The 20,499-nt window shown below is 39.3% G+C and overlaps 1 protein-coding gene across 3 annotated transcripts in view; it reads left to right on the top strand.

The window, feature by feature from the left end:
• ush1c (Usher syndrome 1C) overlaps window positions 1-20,499 on the top strand; it is a 184,186-nt gene that overhangs the window by 43,867 nt on the left and 119,820 nt on the right. For all 3 annotated transcript variants that reach the window (XM_063061999.1, XM_063061998.1, XM_063061997.1), the window contains exons 5-8: window positions 11,120-11,228; window positions 12,180-12,204; window positions 18,765-18,822; window positions 20,384-20,487. In XM_063061999.1, coding sequence (XP_062918069.1) covers window positions 11,120-11,228; window positions 12,180-12,204; window positions 18,765-18,822; window positions 20,384-20,487 — 296 coding nt within the window. The remainder of the gene's footprint in view (window positions 1-11,119; window positions 11,229-12,179; window positions 12,205-18,764; window positions 18,823-20,383; window positions 20,488-20,499) is intronic.

The raw sequence follows: 20,499 nt of genomic DNA, 5'->3' as shown, positions 1-20,499 counted from the left end.
CTGACCTCTCATGTTTTACTCCAGTCCCGAAGAAGGCCCTCTGCCCAAAACGTTGACTGTACTCTTTCCCATAGATGCTGTCTGGCCCACCGAGTGTCTCCAGCATTCTGTATGTGTTGATAAGCATAATGCTTAAAGATCATAACTAGCAGTGCTTAAACTCTCTGAATATTTAAATTGATTTCTGGCAGATTTTGCAGAATGTTATTACATCTCAAGCAGTTTGAGATTAATTCCTCAGATGGAAGTCAAATATATTCTGTCTCATCAATAAATGCAACACACTTCTATATTACTGTAAAGTGGAAGCCATTAGAAAATGATGCCATAATAACAGCGAAAACACATTCTAAAACTAATAAGAAAGAGGCTGTAATTTTTTTTTTGTTTTACTTGAGGTAATTGTTTTGCACTCGCCATCAAAGACACTGTTAAATGAATCCTTGTTTCTTGTGCACCGAAGTATAACTTTACAGGCACTTTTATTATGATTTTAAGAAAATGAACAGAACCCCATTTTATCTCACCAGTTATAAATGTCATGTGATCTCCTAAATCTTCAAAAGCAGAAAATACATGTTAGAGTACTTGATAATAACACAATGTAGACTACAAATCATTGAAAAGATATAGAATAGTAGCAGAAAGTCTGTTTCAGAAGATTAGAGTAGTTTACAAGATTTTATTTTTTCCAAAAATAACAGATGTAACCTTCAGTACTTCTCCATGGAAAAACTAGATTAGATCTATAACATAATTAAGATTGAATTTCAGCAAGGTTGCTGTTTTTTTATCTCAATGATTGACCACTGCTTAATCTACCCTGTCTGCTCAATTAATCTGACCCCAACAACAAAGAATTGTTGCTGGAGGAAAATCAATACTGAAAGTCTCAAGGGCCCAACTTGGTGTCTCGTAGGCAATCCATGGCTCTGAACCAACAGGAAATACACCATTCTTTGTCCAGACATCCCACCCTGCAAAAACTCATTTCAGTGAGGTAGCACCATCAATTTGCGGGAGACTTCGGGGAGAGGTGGGATGTCTGCAATAGAGTAGATCCTTAGCAGCTAGCCAGCTAGTTTAAATAACATTAGCTATGCTAATGAACGAATGACACCTGGCAAACTCACCTCAACATGTCTTTTACAGTCTTAACCCACCAGGGGCAATAGAAGAGTCACTGTTGCAAACAGTGCAGCGAGAAACACTGTCATTATTTTTGACCCCTATTAGGCAGGGGTACACTTTAGTGTAGTCTGAGGTGATGTACGTTTCATATTTTCTTTTTTTTTGGAACACTCTCGCTCTCTCTCGCACGCGCTTGCTTTCTCGCTATTGCTCTCGCTCTGTCTCGCATGCGCTTGCTTTCTCACTCTCGCGCGCGCTTGCTTTCTCGCTCTTGCTCTCACTCTCTCGTGGTCGCTCACTCGCGCTTGCTTTGCGCTCGCTGGCTCTTGCGCTGTCTCTCATGGTTGCTCTCACTCGCGCTTGCTTTCTTGCTCTTGCGCTCTCTCTCTCGTGGTCGCTCTCACTCGCGCTTGCTTTCTTGCTCTTGCGCTCGCTCTCTCGCTCTTTCTCGCGTGTTCTCTCATGCTTGCTCTCAAAAAGGTCAATTTCCGGGACATTGTATATAATTTGTGGGCATCAGGGAGCCACTATTAATTTGCAGGAGTCTCCCGGAACTTTCGGGAGAGTGGGATGTCTGTTTGTCTGACCCAAAGGTCACTGTAAACAGCACTTTTGAAGACGCTGCCGTCTTTTCTGCCAAAAAGAACTGAGATTGTTTAATGAGAATGACATTGTGATCCAGGAAATAATACAAATATGAGACATTCTTTGATTGGAAATGCCTTCGTGTATTGTACAGCAGTTTAACAAATTGCAGGAGATCCAGCATTTTGATAATAACAATTAGATTTCTCAGCATTATCATGCCCATCTCTGACCCAAATGCACAAGAACTAGCCCTCCTGAGAGCCAAGACAAGATGAAAGTGTATCAAGATCAGTGATGTGGTCACCAGCCACTGGAGGAATTATTTCAAACAGAATTTTAATCAAAATCCTGATTTTTGACTTTAATGTCTTTGATTATATTGCATAGTAAAATAATAAAATTACAGCTCTACCTTTGCCCACAGAGGGATTGGAAAAAGACATTCAATAGATGAAAGAAAAATCAGTTGGCAGACAGAAACCCTGGTGAATGTTTTGAACCTTGTTTATAGGCACTTTGGCACAGATTCATAATCTCCTCTGCCTCATCTGGGGTGAGGAGAACTTGGCAAGGGATCTCAAGGACACTATAATTGTGAAAATTTTTGAAAAAGGAGAAAAGCCTGACTGAAGTAATTGCAGAGAGTCTTCGGCCGCCTGCCACAGAGAAAACTATTGCAAAGATCCTTTGTAACTGCTTCCTCCCCATGACTATATAATTTCACTCAGAATCACAATGTGGACTTCTTACATCTAGAGATGCCTAGGATAAGCTCTCGACCAAATGAGAAATACAATAAAGAACCTGAGGTGCAGTACGAACTAATCTAAAGAGACTGTTTTGATTTTACACCAAGTGTGCAATATGCAATTGTTATTGTAACATGTGCTCAATGCTATATGCAAGACTTTCCATAACAATGTCTTCAAATATTTGTTATGAATTTTTCTCTCGGCACATGGCTCTGAACCATGATCATATTTTTAAAGACAGGATCAATTATGTAAAGAAAATAGTGAAGTCTATTTCGAAAAAAATGTACAATTCTTTATATTGACTTTCAAGCAATGATGTGAAGCAGTAGGCCCACTACAATATCCCAATGTGTATTGCAGTCAGTCGTCAAACAAGGGTTTCTGTTGCATTGAAACTCTTCTTAACCATTATCACTGCAGTACTGGGCCGGACTTTGAAGGAAGTGAAGTTAATCAACAGGATGAATGGAATTCTATTGAAAATTCAAATACCACACTAAGTTTTATACCAAAACTGCAGTGATTATTGCCTCCTGCTTGTTAAGAACCTTGCTTTATTTAATTTCAACACAAAGCCAGCCACCAGTTTGTGTTCCAATTTATCACACTGCTATTTATGGATTTCACCGATCTTGTCCTATAAGTGTAATCTATAACTTCCCATGCTTTTTGCAGGATGCAACAGCACAAGAGATGGTACAGTTTTTCAAAGAGGCAAAGTACATTTATTTTCAAAGAATGTATGAACTATGCAACCTTGAGATTTGCCTGCTTACAGGTAGCCACAAAGCAAGAAACCCGCAAGAACCCAATAAAGACCAACACCCAATGCACAGAGAAAGAGAAAAAAGAAACACAAAGCAGAAGCAAGCAACAGCATTCCAAACCAAATTGAGTCCTTAAATCTGAAGCTCCAGAGTAGGCCCAAAGCCTTGTTCTCAGTTCATCATATTAGTGGGGCAATTGCTATTTAATTGATATTAAAGCATTCCATTACTGAATATCTAGAGGTGTAACCACAGTATGTGGATGCTTATGAAAAATCTGCCGGTACCATCCAACATGAGGATAGCACTGACTGCTGGGTAGAATATGTCCAGGATATAAAGTTAAGTCTCTGCAATGGAAGTGTATAATTCCACCGTACTTTGTTCTAGCATTTCTGGATGGATAAGAAGGTAACTGTAATGGACTAAAATACTCTAATAGAATTTATGAACATTCACTCAAAATATGCAATTTTTTTCCCCAGGGGTCCATGCTACCACTTTTAAATGTTCTGTTTAGAAGATCGGCTAATGTGTTTTAATATTCCTTTTGTAAAGTTAGAGCTTATTTTATTGGTTTTCTTGTCACCAGTGAAAACATTTACAATGCAACTCGCATTGCTGACCTTTCTGATACATTTGGAAGATTTATCCTGGAATAAATTTAATGTGTTTGAGATAGCTTCCAATACATTAAGTAAGCACACGATCTGTGTATCAAGTACAGCATTAGTAAATCACGTGGATGGGCCATTAACCATTTACTGAAGGAAATATGTTGCATAGGAAGCTCATTGTTCCAAGCTGCTGTCTCAAAGGATAGCAGGCACTGTCTGAAATTTCATTCTTTGTATTCCAGGTGCCTTTTCCACTGATGTGGATAATTTCACATTATAGCTCAGGTTTATACTTTTTTCCTAGCCAACAAATGATGTGCAAATCTTTGTTCAATGATTGCTTGTTCAATTGACTGCAAAATTGCATCTCATCAGTCCTCAAGATTCTGCTCCAGGTGGGGCGGGGGAGGGGGGAGGTTTCCATGTAGAAATAATGTGCCCTACATGTCATGAGTACTTCTTTCTCAGAATGAGGTAATGACACAGGAGTATGAGTTTGTTTGATAAAGCAAAGCTGGATGAATTTTGTCCAGATGTGTACATCTGTAATGTGTCTGCAATTATTTTGATGAAAATCGAACAACAATTGAAGTTGCTGGAAATCTGAAGTTACAAAAATATAATACAAAAAACACTGTAGTTAAGTTAGCACTATGGAAACAAGGTTATTTGAGTTTGAAGATCTTTCAGAAAACTTTTGAGTAATTTAGTTTATTTAGAATTTTCAGAAAGGATAAATCTGATTTTACTTAATGAATTGCATTCACCAAAGAAATATGTTAGATGTATCTTAATTTTTGTCTTGTTTATATAGTATCAGTCACTTACTGTTTTCCCCCCTAGCTGTTATCTGAATTATGATCACATGCTATTATCTGTGAATTGAATTTCAAATTTAGTATCCACCAAATAGATTCAGTGCTTCTAACTTACACTTTTGTTTATGTCCTACATAATCAGCTGCAGACTCAAATTCCTTATTTCCTTTGTTTTTCCATATTCTCCTGTGCTCTTCCCCTCACACATAACAAGTACTCCATTGAGTGTATTAACATTAGGCAGAATGCTTGACCCATCAAGTAGTATTACCTGCTGTAACTGTTGGTACTTCCCTCAACATGTCTAAAAGTAGCCAGATCAACAGAATCACTTGTAGCTCACCAAGCAGGTGATGCAGACGTTTTCTTGCAAAGTATCAAAATGCATCTGATGGCAAGTAGTTCAGGAGTGCATGAGGTCCTTAACCATATGAAATCACAAGTTACTTCTATACCCTCCCTGATCCAGTGGTTACGTAGGCTTACACTGTAGAGCCAGCCAGTGACAATCTGGGAAAGGATAGAAACTCATAGCTGGCCCCAGCTGTATCCTGCATCAGCATCCACTGCACTTGACAACAATTGGGAATGCAACCATTTGGTGTACTGTTTTTGTGTGTGGAACCATTTATAGCTCAGATAAGCTAGCTCAATTTGGACCAAGGAATCTAATCTGGCACCTTCTATTCCATGCTGTGTGCTACTTAAATCAACAGTCGGGGATGGGCTTGCCATCCTATCATAGGCACCTCAGAGCCGAACTGCTTATCCATCACGTGTGTTATCACTAAAATGAAATGGAAGAAGACTTTGGGGAGTGAAAAGCAGAAAATCTGTTTTTCTATTACATGAATTGTAATTATCCCATGCAAAATACTTATGGTTTTCTAGAATTTGTTGCACGTCACTGAGCTAGATTTAGAAGTAAATTTCACAATTGCAGTTTAAAACAATGGATGGTCATTTGGAGAGTCCTTTAGGTGGTCATTTGGAGGGGACTGAGTGTAGCGTAGCAAAATTTGCTGATGACACTAAACTGAGTGGAAAAGCAAATTGTACAGAGGATGTGGAGAGTCTGCGGGGGGGATATAGATAGGTTAAGTGAGTGGGCCAAGGTCTGGCAGATGGAATACAACGTTGGTAAATGTGAGATCATCCACTTTGGAAGGAATAATAGAAGAGCAGATTATTATGTTAATGGTGAAAGATTGCAGCATGCTGTTGTGCAGAGGGACTTGGGAGTGCTTGTTCATGAATTGCAAAAAGTTGGCTTGCAGGTACAACAGATTATTAAGAAGGCAAATGGAATGTTGGCCTTTATTGCTAGAGGGATTGAATTCAAGAGCAGGGAGGTCATGCTGCAACTATACAGGGTACTGGTGAAACCACACCTGAAGTACTGTGTGCAGTTCTGTCTCCATACTTGAGTAAGGATATACTGATTTCGGAGGCAGTGCAGAGGAGGTTCACCAAGTTGATTCCAGAGATGAAGGGGTTAACCTATGAGGAGAGATTGAGTGGCCTGGGACTATACTCTCTGGAATTCAGAAGAATGAGAGGGGATCTTATATAAACGTACAAAATTTTGAAAGGGATAAACAAGATAGAAGTACAAATGTTGTTTCCATTGGTAGGTGAGACTAGAACTAGGGGACCTTGCCTCAAGTTTCAGGGGAGAAGATTTAGGACAGAGATGGCAAGAAACTGTTCCTCCCAGAGAGTGGTGAATCTGTGGAATTCTCTGCCCAAGGAAGCAGTTGAGGCTTCTTCACTAAATATACTTAAGATATAGTTAGATAGATTTTTACATAGTAGGGGAATTAAGGGTTATGGGGAAAAGGCAGGTAGATGGAGCTGAGTTTATGGACAGATTAGCCATGATCTTATTGAATGGCGGGGCAGGCTCGATGGGCCGGATAGCCTACTCCTGCTCCTATTTCTTATGTTCTTATACCCTGTGAATTCATTATATTTCAGATCATTAAATGGATAGGCTGCCAAACAACTAATAATTCCATATTCATTTTGTAGCTTGGATTAAAAACAGAAAATGGATCTCGTAGTGAGAAAGTTAATATTTCAGCTCAATAATCTTTCATAAGAAATAAATAAATTAAATTTTAAGAATCAGAGCAGGTGTGAAGGGGAAGAAAGAATCAAAATATGTTTGATTCAGAGAATCCCAATCAGTTTTCCTTTTGCTGTTTGTAATTTGGTTGAATATTGCTGGTTGAGCATTCCCAATTACTGTAATATTTATCAAATAGAACGTAAGAATTAGGAGCATTTGGCCTTCAATCCTGCTGTGCCATTTATCAAGATCATGGCTTTTATTCTACCTCTGCATTATCTTACTAAGCTATCCTCGGTTCCCCTAATATCCAGTAATCTATTGTTTTAAATGAACTCAGTCTCCACAGCCCACCAGGACTATGAAGTCCAAAGAATTACCACATTCTTAGTGAAGAGATTTGGAGGATGAGAGGTGACCTGACAGAGGTGTATAAGATGATGAGAGACATTGATCACCTGGATAGTCAGAGGCTTTTTCCCAGGGCTGAAATGGCTAACACTAGAGGGCACAGTTTTAAAATGCTTGGAAGCAGGTGTAGAGGAGATGTTAGGGGTAAGTTTTTTACGTAAAGAGTGGTGAGTGCATGGAATGGGCTGCCGGTGGTAGTAGTGAAGGCAGATGCAATAGGGTCTTTTAAGAGACTCTTGGATAGGTACATGGAGCTTAGAAAAATAGAAGGCTGTGGGTAAGCCTAGGTAATTTCTAAAGTAAGTACATGTTCGGCACAGCATTGTGGGCCAAAGGACCTGTATTGTGCTGTAGGTTTTCTATGTTTCTATCTTCAAACTGCACACTTGCCAATCTGTTTCTTGCAGGTGTAACTGTTGTCTTGCTGGGCCACTGGGAGTAATGAATTCCCAGCCTTTGCAGCAGGGGATGATCTTATCTGGCAGCAGTCCAATTCCATTCATAATTTTTGGTGCACCCGTAGCTTGGACTGACAGAAGGACTGTTGTCGGCCCTGAGAAGAAAAGGAATCTCTGGATCATTCTGAGAGTTGAATGGTGTAATTAGAGAGGAGACAGAGAGGTACTGAACTGCAAGACTGTTTTGATAAAAAGAGGAGTTTAACCTCTGTTCAGAGAGCTGCACTTGCTTCTCAATAATTTTATTATTGGGAATCAATTGTTGATTATTTTCTACAAATAGTAATGGTTAGAATATTTTATTTAATTGTTGCTTATAGTGAAAGTACAACATTACTGCCTTCACCTATTTCTATAACTAGAGCATAAATGAGTATGAGAGGGTGGCTACTGAAGGTTTTATTTCCTGTGGTTGGGGAATGCATAACAAAATTTCATCAAATGAAAAGTGATGCAATGTTCTCCTTGGATAAATTTATTTTAGTTTTATAAAATATTACATTTATTAAAATAAAAACATGATTTTTGTTTTGTTGCAATAGATTTTAATCTAGTTGAGGCAAAGAGAAGAGGGGTGAGCATCATTGTCTCTCATTTACTCACTTAGACATAGAATTTCTGGTAACATAGTCAGTTTTCACTTGAATCTGGTTTTACAATATAGCAGTATTTAACTCGGTGAGTTAATTATATAAATAACAATGACTCCATCAGCTGTAAGATACCAACTTTGCTAATTATGAAAAAGGATCTAGTGGTTTCACGACCTACAAAACGAATAAACTCATCATTTGCTCATTATAATTGTATATGTCGTAGCTTGAATTGTACATTTTTTTTCCTAATTGACTGCTCTATTTTATTTGCATAATTGATCCTGTCTTTAAAAACATGGCCGTGGTTCAGAGCTATGTACCAAGAGAAAACTTCAAAGCAAATATTTGAAGACATTGATACGGAAAGTCTTGTTTGGTGTATAGCATTGAGCACATGATACATTGATAATTGCATATTGCACACAGTGTAAAATTTGGACCCAAAATGAAACTGAAATTTGGAAGCAAATTACTATACAGTTGCTACCCGACAGTATTTAATGATAACTGTACCACTTTACTTCTGTGTCCCAGATGATGTCATCTCAAGGTTTGTCATTTTAAGTACTATTACTCCAGTAGATGGTGCAGGTACACCAGTTTCATCATGTAAGACAGTTTCTTTAGCAATATTCTTACTGGAGTTGTTACTACAAATAAATTTCGGAAGTCAGAGGTCAGCGCAAAGGAGTGAAGGAGAGGCTTAAAAGGAATACTAGCTGCTGTGCTTCTACTATAAATAGACAGTTCCACTGAGGAGCCCCAAGCATTTCGGAACAGTCCAGTAAAACTTAGATGTGCACGTACTAGGTTTAGAAAGGTCTGAAGAATTGATAGACTATTCTTTCAGTAAATGCTTAGGTTCCTAACTGCATTTTTTGAGTGACTCTGAAAAATGTTCTTCACAGATTTGGTGCTGAGGGAGTTTTTGAAAATAAATCTCAAAAGAATTGGAGATAAATTGATTATCATTTGCAGAAAAATTGAAAACTTCATCAGTTTCCACACATTACTACTAACTCCATCTGAAAGGCACTTTTGAGCTCTCTGTACCAAATCAACATGGCTATTTGGTATGCTGTCTCACTTTCAAAGATAGATAAGTAACACCATCAGTGTACACCGGTCTTAGGACAATGGTAGACAGCTGCTGTTCAAAGACTTCTATTAAAGGTAAACAGGAAAGAGGTGTCCATTTTTAAAAAAATTTCCTGATATATGGCTGTGTCATGTGGTGGTACAGTGGGTGCAGCTAATAAAGCATTTTTCTCTCAGGACCAGGGACTCAAGTTCAATCCTGACCTCAGGTGTTGTCTGTGACTGTATGGGTTTCCTGATGCTCCAGTATCCTCCCACGTTCCAAAGACGTGTGGATTGATAGGTTAATTGGTACTGTAAATTGCCCCTAGTGTGCACGTGAGTGGTAGAATGGTGGGGGGGCGGGGGTGGTAAGGTCGGAAGAGCAAGGATGGGATTGGATGGTTAATGATCAGCACAAACTAGATGGGCCAAAGTGCTATAACTCTATGTAATGCGTGTACTGTACATCTACAGAAAATATACACAGTGGCCACTTGATTAGGTACATCTGTCCAGTCCTGATGAAGAGTTTTGGCTGGAAACATCGACTATTTTACTCTTTTCCATAGCTATGGTTCCTCCAGCATTTTGTGTGCTTTGCTTTGATTTCCGGAATCTGCAGGTTTTCTCTTGCTTGAGATTCGACACCTGTACACTTGCTTGTTAATGCAAGTGTCTAATCAGCCAATCATGTGGCAGCATCTCAATGAATGCAGGTATGGCTAAGAAGTAAAGTTGTTGTTCAGACCAAACATCAGAATGGGGCAGAAATGTGACCTAAGTGACTTTGACCACAGAATGATTGTTGGTGTCTGACGGGGTGTGGTTTGAGTATCTCAGAATCTACTGATCCTCTAGGATTTTCATGCACATCAGTCCCGAAAATTCTACAGCGAAGGGTGCAAAAAGCGAACAAAAACACCCAGTGAACAGCAGTTTTGTGGATGAAAATGCTTTATTAATGAGAGAGGTCAGAGGAGAATGGCTAGATCGGTTCAAGCTGACAGGAAGGCGACATTAGCTAAAATAACCAGACATCACAATGCCGAGGTGCAGAAGAGCATCTCTGTATGCACAACACTCTGAACCTTGGAGTGGATCGGCTACAGCAGCAGGTCTGCACCAGGTTCCACTCCTGTACCTAACAAGATATCAGCTGAGTGTATAGTATATCTCCTGGGGTGCTGGCCTCCTGTGCTTTTCTCTCACTACCAGTTTTATGTTTTTCTGCTTCATGTTTATTATTCTGTGCTTCAGTCCATCACCACCTCCTCCTTATTTCTTGATGCTTTCTGGTTTTTATCGCATTTTCCTCAGTCGTCCCTTAATGTTAAACAGTGCTTCCATCTGTGCCCCTTGAACTACATGCTCGTTGTAACTTGCTGCACTTTCTCTCATTTCACCTTTAATGCACCATTAACTTCCCATCTCCAGTGTTTCCACAAATGACAGCAAACATGAACCTCACTAACATTCAACCTGTATCCATTTTCTCAAGACATTCCTTATGTCCAAATTGTCTGTAAGTTAATCAAACAAGAACGAAAAGAAAATGATGAAGTCTCATGGCTTCTTGATATGTCTAACTCCAATGCAGCCAGGTGAACTTCCCAGACATTAGAAAAGTTAAAACTGCTTTGAAGTGTGAACATAGCAAAGATCGAATTGAATTAACTATATTGGAAAATGACCAAGATATCTGCAAGCAAAGTATTTGTTAGAATTACAGAATTTGAACTAGAAACTCAGAAACAATTGAGATATTGTGGACATAACCACTGAATTGTATTCTGAGCTGGTATCAGATGTCCTCTTAATGTTTTCCAGCTTGGAGATGAGATTGTTCGGATAAATGGCTACTCGATAGAATCTTGCACACACGAGGAAGTGATAAATCTTATCCGCGCCAAAAAGACTGTGTCACTGAAAGTTAGACGTAAGTGTAAACACTTTCAAGATTTAACTTTTTCAGATATTGCATGTAAGAAAGTAGATTTGGTATTCTTTATATGATGTGGACTTAGAATCTAATATATTTAGTCTCTTGATAAATTTGCAATAAAATATCCAGCACAATGCCAATAATTGATTTGTTGAAATTATTCTATCTTTACTTTTTGTTGTGCAGTTATCCAATAATTTATTATCACACAGATTCATTCTAAGAGTGTGATATTAATTTTCAATTAATATTTCTAATGCACGTCCATTAAGTTCCTAATTAGAAGCCATCTATCTTTTTCCAAATCAAAGACAACCATGGAAGAATAAGTTCTGGCAAAGTTGCAAGCTCTATACCACTACTAGAACGGAGTCATTTGTTATCTTGTCATTAGCATTGGTTTTACCAATTGCTTTTTTGCTATTATTGCAAAGCACTACAGAAAAATAGATAGAATCAGAAGCAAGTATATCTTTGAATCTGACTCTCATCATAGCAGTGTTTTATCAGGACAATAGAAACAGAACATGAAAAAAACTTTGTCCCCTTGAGCATGCTTTATCTTTCCGTAAGATTGTAGCTGATCTTTCCCTAACTTTCATGTTAGGGTTGTTTTCCTTTACTAAGCCTATAATCCCGAGTGCCTTATTTTCCAAAAATCTAACTAGCTCTATCCGGAATATGCTGAGTGTCTTGGGTACAGGATTCCAACAAATTACTGCCTTCTCGGTAACCGTATATCTTCTCATCTCCAGATCAAAATGAGCCATTAGCCATTCCAGATTTTTGATTCATGGTTTGAGACACTTTAGGCAGGGAAAATATCACCCTGCATCTATCTTGTCAATCCCCATAAGAAATTAGCATGTTTTTGTCTGTAGAATTGGAAATAATTACTTGTGACATTTAAGGAACTACTGATATCAAATTTGCTTTTTATTTCAGATATTGGAATGATTCCTGTCAAAAGGTAAGAGAATTTTTAAAAAATTTCTAAATCAAGTGATTTGATATTAGGCTAGGCATCCAGACCGAGCTATATACATTGATCTATTGTACTGTGTAGCTACCCAAATCTCTATCTCATCTAGACAAAGCTTGGATTGTTAAAGAAAAGTGCTAGTGTATCAGTGAAGCATAAAAGCCGTGAATTTTATTTTCTCCATGTTGCCTGCCTTCTGGACTAGAACTTGCTGAGTACAGATGTTGTTTGATTACTTTCTGACAGAGCTTCATCAGTTAGCATGTGTAGGCTTTGCTAATGCACACTTGTGAATTATGTTGATATTTTCTGGGTTACTTATGATTTAAGAGTTATTTATGTTAGTTTGGCTTGCTCTTCTTGTTTCCCTGACAAAGAGTTATGATTTGAGCATATATATTAATAGATTTGATCACGTAATCAATGCAAGCACTTGAATCCATCCAAGGAAGCACAATTTTCCACCAGGGTTAAATGTACTATTACAGAAACTGGTGAGAATGTTTCTTTTTTATATAGTGTCCTGCCAATGTTAGAACCACCAGAACAAATAGTCTGATGATTTATTGAAAGGAGTTGTGTGGAAATTGACTCATTATTCATATATCATCAACACCAACTATTTCTTGGCCAGTTGCTTTGCATCTGGGAAAGCTTGGTTCCAGTGCAATTCTGTGGGTTCTTAGAGGATTGCTGAGCCAAGTGCAAGATTCGCATAGTCTATGTCCCGTGGTACAGATGATATTTGCTGGACAAGGATTAGCTTGTCATGAATATTGTGCTGTGCTTCTGCTGCTTCTGTGGTGACTTGTTGCCTTGGTCTACCCAGATGCTGCTTCTATATTTATTGTCCAGGTATTGCTATGAGTGGTAAAGATGTTGTGCATGGGTTTTGAGAGCATCTTTGAAGGGTTTTCTCTGTCGTCCTGGAGGTCTCTGACTGTATTAGAGCTGCTATCCATCTCTTCACCCTCATTCCCCCACCTTCTTAGCCTGGCTTCTGCCCTCTTCCTTTCCAATCCTGATGAAGGGGTTCGGCACAAAATGTTGACTGTTTATTTCCCTCCATAAGTGCTGCTTGGCATGCTGAGATGCTGCAATATTTTGTGCGTGTTGCGAGCTTAATGTCAGACATGCAGCAGATGTGGCCCTCCCATCTAACATGATTGAGGAAGATCAGAGCACTGACAAGCATGCTACCAATGGCTGGAGCACCTTGCAGAGCCAACTTCAATGATAATTTTTTTATTATTGCTAAATGTACCAAAGTACAGTGAAATAATTTATTTTGCATGCAAACCATGCAGATAATTCCATTATCACAGTTCAATGAGATAGTACAAAGGAAAACAATAACAAAATACCAAATGAAATGTTTTAGTTAGAAAGTGCATTGCAGGCAGAAAATAAGTGCAAGGTCAGAATGAGGTGGATTGTGAGGTCAAGAGTCCATCTTGTCATACGAGGAGACCAGTCAATAGTCTTATAGCAGCCCTTTAGGTACATGCGCTGAAGAATCAGAGAGTCATAGAACACTACAGCGCAGAAGCAGGCACTTCAGTCCATCTAGTCCATGCTGAAATATTAATCTGCATAGTCCCATTGACCTGTACAAGGACCATAGACCTCTATACCCTTCCCATCCATGTACCTATCCAAATTTCTCTGAAGTGTTGAAATCAAGCTTGAATCCACCACTTCCACTGGCATCTCGTTCCATGCTCACCATCCTCTGAGTGAAGAATTTACCACTCATGCTCCCCTTAAACATTTCACCTTTCGCCTTTGACCTCTAGTTCTAGTCTCACCCAACCTCAGTGAAAAACACTTGCATTTACCCTATCTATACCACTCACAATTTTATATACCTCTATCAAATCTCCCCTCATTCTCAAATGCTCAAGGGAACAATGTCCTAATCTGTTCAGCGTTTCCATATAACTCATGTCCTCAAGTCCTGGCAACATCCTTGTAAATTTTCTCTGCACCCTTTCAATCTTATCAATAACTTTCCTGTAGGTAGGTAACTAGAATTGCACACAATACTCCACATTAAGCCTGACCAACATCTTTTGCAACTTTAACATAACATCTCAGCATCTGTATTCAATACTTTGATTTAAGAAGGCCATTGAGTCAAAAGCCCTCTTTACAACCCAGTTTCAAGGGATTATAGATCTGTATCCCAGATACCTCTGCTCTACTGCACTCCTCAGTGCCTTACCACTCACCTTGCAAGTCCTATCCTGATTTGTCCTCACAAAGTGCTACACTTGCCTGCATTAAACTCCATCTGCCATTTTTTCCACTGGGCCAGATCCCCTGTAAGTTTTGATAGTGTTCCTTGCTGCTCACTACACTCCCAATCTTGGTGTTATCCGCAAATTTGCGAAACCAGTATACTACATTATCCAGATCATTGATATAGATGACAAACAACAATGGACCCAGCACCAATCCCTGTGGCACACTACTAGTCACAGGCTTCCAGTCAGAGAGGTAACGCTGTACTACCACTCTTTGACTTCTCCCACAAAGCCAATGTTTAATCCAATTTATTACCTCATCCCGAATACCAAGAGAATGAACCTTCTGGACTAGTCTCCCATGCGAGTCTTTATAAAAGGTCTTGTTAAAGTTTATTAAGACAGCATCCATTGCTTTACCATCATCAACTTTACAGGTAACTTCCTTGAAAGAGTCTGTGATGTTGGTTTCACACAACCTATCTAGCACAAGCCCAAGTTGTCTTTCCCTAATCAGTCCCTGTCTATCCAAATAATTATATACCAGTCCCTTAGAATAGCTTCCAATAACTTACTGATGGCAATCTCACCAGCCTATTATTTCCCGGCTTATTTTTGGAGCCTTTGTTAAACAACAGAACATTAGCTACCTCCAATCCTACGACACCTCACCCATTGATAAGGATATTCTAAATTTCTCTGCAATTTCTGAACTTGCCTCCCACAAGGTCCAAGGGTACGCCTTGCCAGGTCTTGGGGATTACCTACCCTAACTTGCCTCCAAACAGCAAACACCTCCTCCTCTGTAATCTGTGTAAGCCACAGGGCTTCACTGCTGTTTTGCCTTGCTGCTGTAGATTCTGTGCCTATCAGCCTAGTAAATACAGATGCAAAAAAAAAAAAAAAAAATTTAAGATCTCCCTCATCTCTTTTGGCTCCATGTATAGATGACAACTCTGATCTTCAAGAGGACCAATTCTGTCCCTTGCTATCCTTTTGCTCTTGATATATCTATAGAAGCTCTTGGGATTCTCCTTCTCCTTCTCCGCTGGAGTAACCTGACCTTCGTTGCTGTCCTCTCCTAGGTTATTCCCCCCTCCCCCAGCAGAATAAAAAGTGGTATACTGGTTATTGAGGGGAATGTCCATAGGGGTACTCTACACTGCTCCCCCTCCTGACAGTCACCCTATTACCTATATCCTGCACCTTGGATGTAACTACTTCCCTGAATGGCCTGTTAATCAACCCCTCAACCTCATGAATGATCCAGAGTTCATCCAGCTGCAGCTTCAATTCCTTAACACGGTCTGCAAGAAACTACAGCTGGGTGCATTTCTTGCCTCCCAGCCGTCCCACATCCCAAATGATGAACACTCCACTATTCTGCCTGGCATTCCCACAGTTCTCACTGTGCAATAAGAAAGGGAGAATAAAAAATTCAACAGAAAATTTACCTACAAGCCTCTACCTCTCCTTGCTGAAGACTCTCCGAGCCGAAGTCAGAACTCCTCACTCTAACAATGGTCCACTCTCTGCTCCATTTAAACCAAAATTCTTTTTATTGGGTGTTGTCAAGTGCCTAATTATGCACAATCCAACGTTTTCTCAGGAGCTGTGGTGCACAGAATTTCCCGACTGTTCCCACTTGCTTCTTCTGAAATCACTCTCTTACTACACACTATCCAATATCTCCTAGTGATGTATGGCACAGAATACTGAAGCTTTAGCAACTTGTGGGATGGCGGAGGGGTTGTAAATAGCAAATGACCGGTTTGGCTAGGGTCTTTGATTCTGTTGCCGGCTTTACCGAGGGATTGAGAAGTGTAGACATTAAGCATGGAGGGAAGGCTGGTTTCTGTGATATACTGTGTTCCAAACACTTTGCAGTTTCTCACTGTCATGTGTGGAGCAGATGCAGTACCAAGTTGTGATGCATCCGGGTAGGATCCTTTCTGTGGTATATCGTTTAAAAATTGGTGAAGGCGAAAGGGACACACAAATTTCTTTAGCCTCCTATGGAAGTAGAAGCACTAGTGCACTTCTCTGTCGTGCCATCTATATCAGTGGTCCCCAACCTCCGGGCCGCGGACAGATACATTGCCGCGAAGCATGCAGGGGTGCAGTGGTGGCCGGAACGAACCCAGCACACCTTTAAGAAAAAAGCCAAAATAAACACTCTAATTAATTAGGTGCCGCCTGGCACGTAAATGTCAGCCCAGATCAGAGGCAATTGCTGATTGCGTCACCTCTGCTCTGGGACGACAATTAGGTGCTGGACGGCACCTAATTAATTAGCTTGTTTATTTCGGCTTTTTTCTTAACGATGTGCTGGGTGCATCCCGGCCACCGCTGCACCCCTGCATGCTTCGCGGCAATGTATCGGTCCGCAGCCCGGAGGCTAGGGACCACTGATCTATATGGCTGGACTAGTATTCATTCGTCTTTGCTCAGGACTTAGTTGAGCCACCTATTGCAGCTATTACAGACAGTCACATACAAGAGCAAATCTGCAGATGCTGAAAATCCAAGCAGCACACACAAAATGCTGGAGGAACTCAGCAGGCCATGCAGCATCTATGGAGAAGAGTACAGTTCATCAGGACTGGATACTTTGTTACAGACAGTAGTCTTTTTGGATAAATCTCTATTAGCTTTGCACAATGTGATAGAGCAAGATTTGCCAATTCCTTACAAAACTGCTCAAGCTGTACCAGGTTTGTTGGGGAGCGGCAGTGAACAGCAGTCTTGATGTCTTGTCAGAGATCTTCAATTGGGTTAAGGTCAGGACTCTGACAGGGCCACACAAGGACATCAATTTTCTTCATTTGAAACCACTCCATAGTTGCTCTTTCACTGTGCTTTGGCTCATTGTCCTGCTGAAAGATGAACTTCCTCCCCAGTTTAAGCTTTCTGGCAGAGGCTAGCAGGCTTTTATCCAGGATTTCTCTGTATTTAGCAGCATTCATCTTCTTATCAAACCTGACCAGATTTCCAACTCCTGCTGCTGAAAAGCATTCCCATAGCATGATGCTACTTCCACCATACTTTACAGTAGGGATAATGTTACCTGGCTGATGCACGGTATTAGGTTTATAGCTCACATACTGCTAAATAAAAGCATATTTTTGCCTGTAAAGACTTTGCGAAGCATCACTTAGAAGATACTGTAAAGACGTGGAAGAAGGTCTTGTGGTTGGATGAGACTAAAGTGGAACTTTCTAACCTCACAGCTAAGCGGTAAATGTGTAATTTAATACTGTGCCATCCCTACTCATTTACGTGAACAAAGGATTGGACGCTGAATACTTTTTCAAGGCACTGTATTTAACCCTATCCTAATCACAGGACAATTTACATTGACCATGTAACCTACTAACCGGTACGTCTTTGGAATGTGGGAGGGAACCCATGCATTCGCAGGGAGGACAACAAGTTCCTTACGGATGGCATTGGAATTGAACTCCAAACTCCGACCCCCTGAGCTATAATAGCTACACGCTAACTACCACACTACCGTGGCGACCTAGCTGCCAGACAGTTCAACCCCATTTTGATGGGAAATGGCAGATGGAACAATCATTGTCTTTATTTTCAGGCATTTATTTTTAAGTGTTCAATTAAATGTCAGATTTCCACCTGCTTCTTCAAGCCAAGCTTGCAATAGGGAGTTACATATTTAAATGGCTCAACTTTGCATTCCGGGCATATTGTCATCTCAATGTAATTGTGGCTAAATTGAGCTAAGCAATCTGCAATTGCAAGCAGATTTTGGTTACGTTGTGGAATTGTGGTTGAGGTACATACATGATCTGAACACCAGGATCATACTTGAGAATATTCTTTGATAGGCTGAGTTCATTTTTAGAGGTGTTTTCTTGCTGAGTTCATTTTTAGAGGTGTTTTCTTTTTGTTGGTTAGTACAACATGATGGCGTTTCCAAAAAATTTGATTCATCATTGTGACTTGCTTACTGAAGATTGTTAAGCTAATGATCAATATTCGATTCCCAGTGTGTTTAATGCATCCTGGAACTAAAGATGATTTTTCTTAGCAGATTTATATCAGTATTGATTTTCTTAGTTTTCCATCACTGTTGGGTAGGTTGACAAGATATCCAGTGAACCATGCTTTTCACTTACTGCTGTTAACAAGGTAGCAATAGCTTTCTCTCAAATTTTGGGAGAAATTACACAGATGATTTTTACTTCATACACTGACTAATTGATGTGAGGATCGTGAGAAAAGTACTGCAATACCATGCTAAAGACATGATCTGTTAAATGTCATTTATTTTCTGTTTAGTTCTTCTGAGGAGACTTTAAAGTGGCAATTTGTGGACCAGTTTGTGTCAGATGCTGGGGTAAGATGTGGATTTCCTCAACAATAATACTTTCTCCTTTCATTTCTGGTTATTCCCACCCCGCATTGGAACTTTACTAGCAAATCTCTATGCATTTTTAATTTGAAATTTAAATTAAGTCACCCCTATATTAACATGCAAGACGCATTCTGAAAAACTGGCAAATTGAATGGTGACTTTGCTAGTGGGAGGCTGAAGAGTACCACTGAAAATTCTTCAAGGACAATTGTGCATTTGAACAGGTGCACTGAAATGACTGAGTGGATTAATTGATGCGGATTAAATGAAATGGATCTGCTTGCTGTTTTTCCAAAGACTACAATTATATTACAGGGAGTTCATATTCTATTATAGAGTGTATAAATTGAAGAATTAAAATGGAAATAACTTCGCAGTTAACTGTGCTTCTTGGAAAATTAATTTTACCAGGTTGATTTGTTCAAGATGCATAGTGGTTCAGGTGAAATGGACACTTTCTGTGGTACCCTAGTGTGTTGACAGTGAACACTGTTTTCTATATTTCTCTATCATCATTCTCTATTTTATAGAGCAACAGAAGTAGTGACTACTTGTGATGATATTACATTTTTAATGTAGTCAGTGAGGAATAGACTTGCAGTTATGCCATGCTTTTAGATAACCCAAACCCTTTACAGTCAATACTTCTCAAGAATTGTCACTGTTATAATGTAGAAAAGTTTACCATTGGGATTAAAAAGAAAACGATTGTGGAAGCACGAGAATAGATGACCAAAATAGCAGATTAAAAAAGTAGATTCGGTAAGGCCATTACAAATGACGACAGAAGTAGAGTAATTTAGGGAGAAACAAAACAGTAGAAAATCACTAAATCCAGATTGCTTGTGGTCATCAATTTTAGAGCAAAATGTATGATGAAGAGCAGCAAATTTAAATGTCTCTGATCAAAGTTAAAATAATGTAAGCAATTTGAAGGAGTACAAGTTTGGAACCTACACATTTTACAACAGGATCCATGAATTACCTTCAGTGCTAAATTATTTGACCTTCCATATTAGTTACATTATTTGCAGCAATTTTCCAGCAATTCCAGATTAGCCAGTAAATTATCAGCAGGAATTTCAAAAGAATATTTTCATTACCAACTTGGTATCCTTTAATTGTTCACACTGAATGCTTCTGGTTGTTTTTTGAATTATTTAAATACAAATAATATATAGACAATTGTTATGTGTGCAAAATGCTGAAGAAAGAGATTACAAATTGATTTTGTTTTCTATGTAACTGGAGTTAACATGTCAATGACGTTCTACAAAGTGTCTCCCTTACTTAATTTCTACCCTTGTGTGAAGTATGGTCCTAACATTTCCAGCATATTTAGTACCAAAACTAAATATTGCAAAATATTTGTGTTATATATGAGCCCGAGTTGACATTTATTATGAAAATGTGATGAATTTACGTACTTTGAGATGGGGAGATATTGATGCATTTTTTTACCATTATCTGCTGGAATGCACATTGAAATTTGTTTTTAACTCCAGCTTATTGTACTTACACAAACGTGATCCTTTTTTTACAGGATGGGAAGATCAGTTTAGCTGGACTGGCTTCACTGGGGAACAAGGAAATAAGGGAAAAGAAGGTTTTTATCAGCTTGGTTGGTGTAAAAGGCATGGGATGCAGGTAACACATTCC

This window comes from Mobula hypostoma, chromosome 11 (genome assembly GCF_963921235.1).
Source record: "Mobula hypostoma chromosome 11, sMobHyp1.1, whole genome shotgun sequence".
Lineage (NCBI taxonomy): Eukaryota > Metazoa > Chordata > Chondrichthyes > Myliobatiformes > Myliobatidae > Mobula > Mobula hypostoma.
Note: the sequence above shows the minus strand (reverse complement) of the source record. Positions and strands in the feature narration are given on the sequence as shown.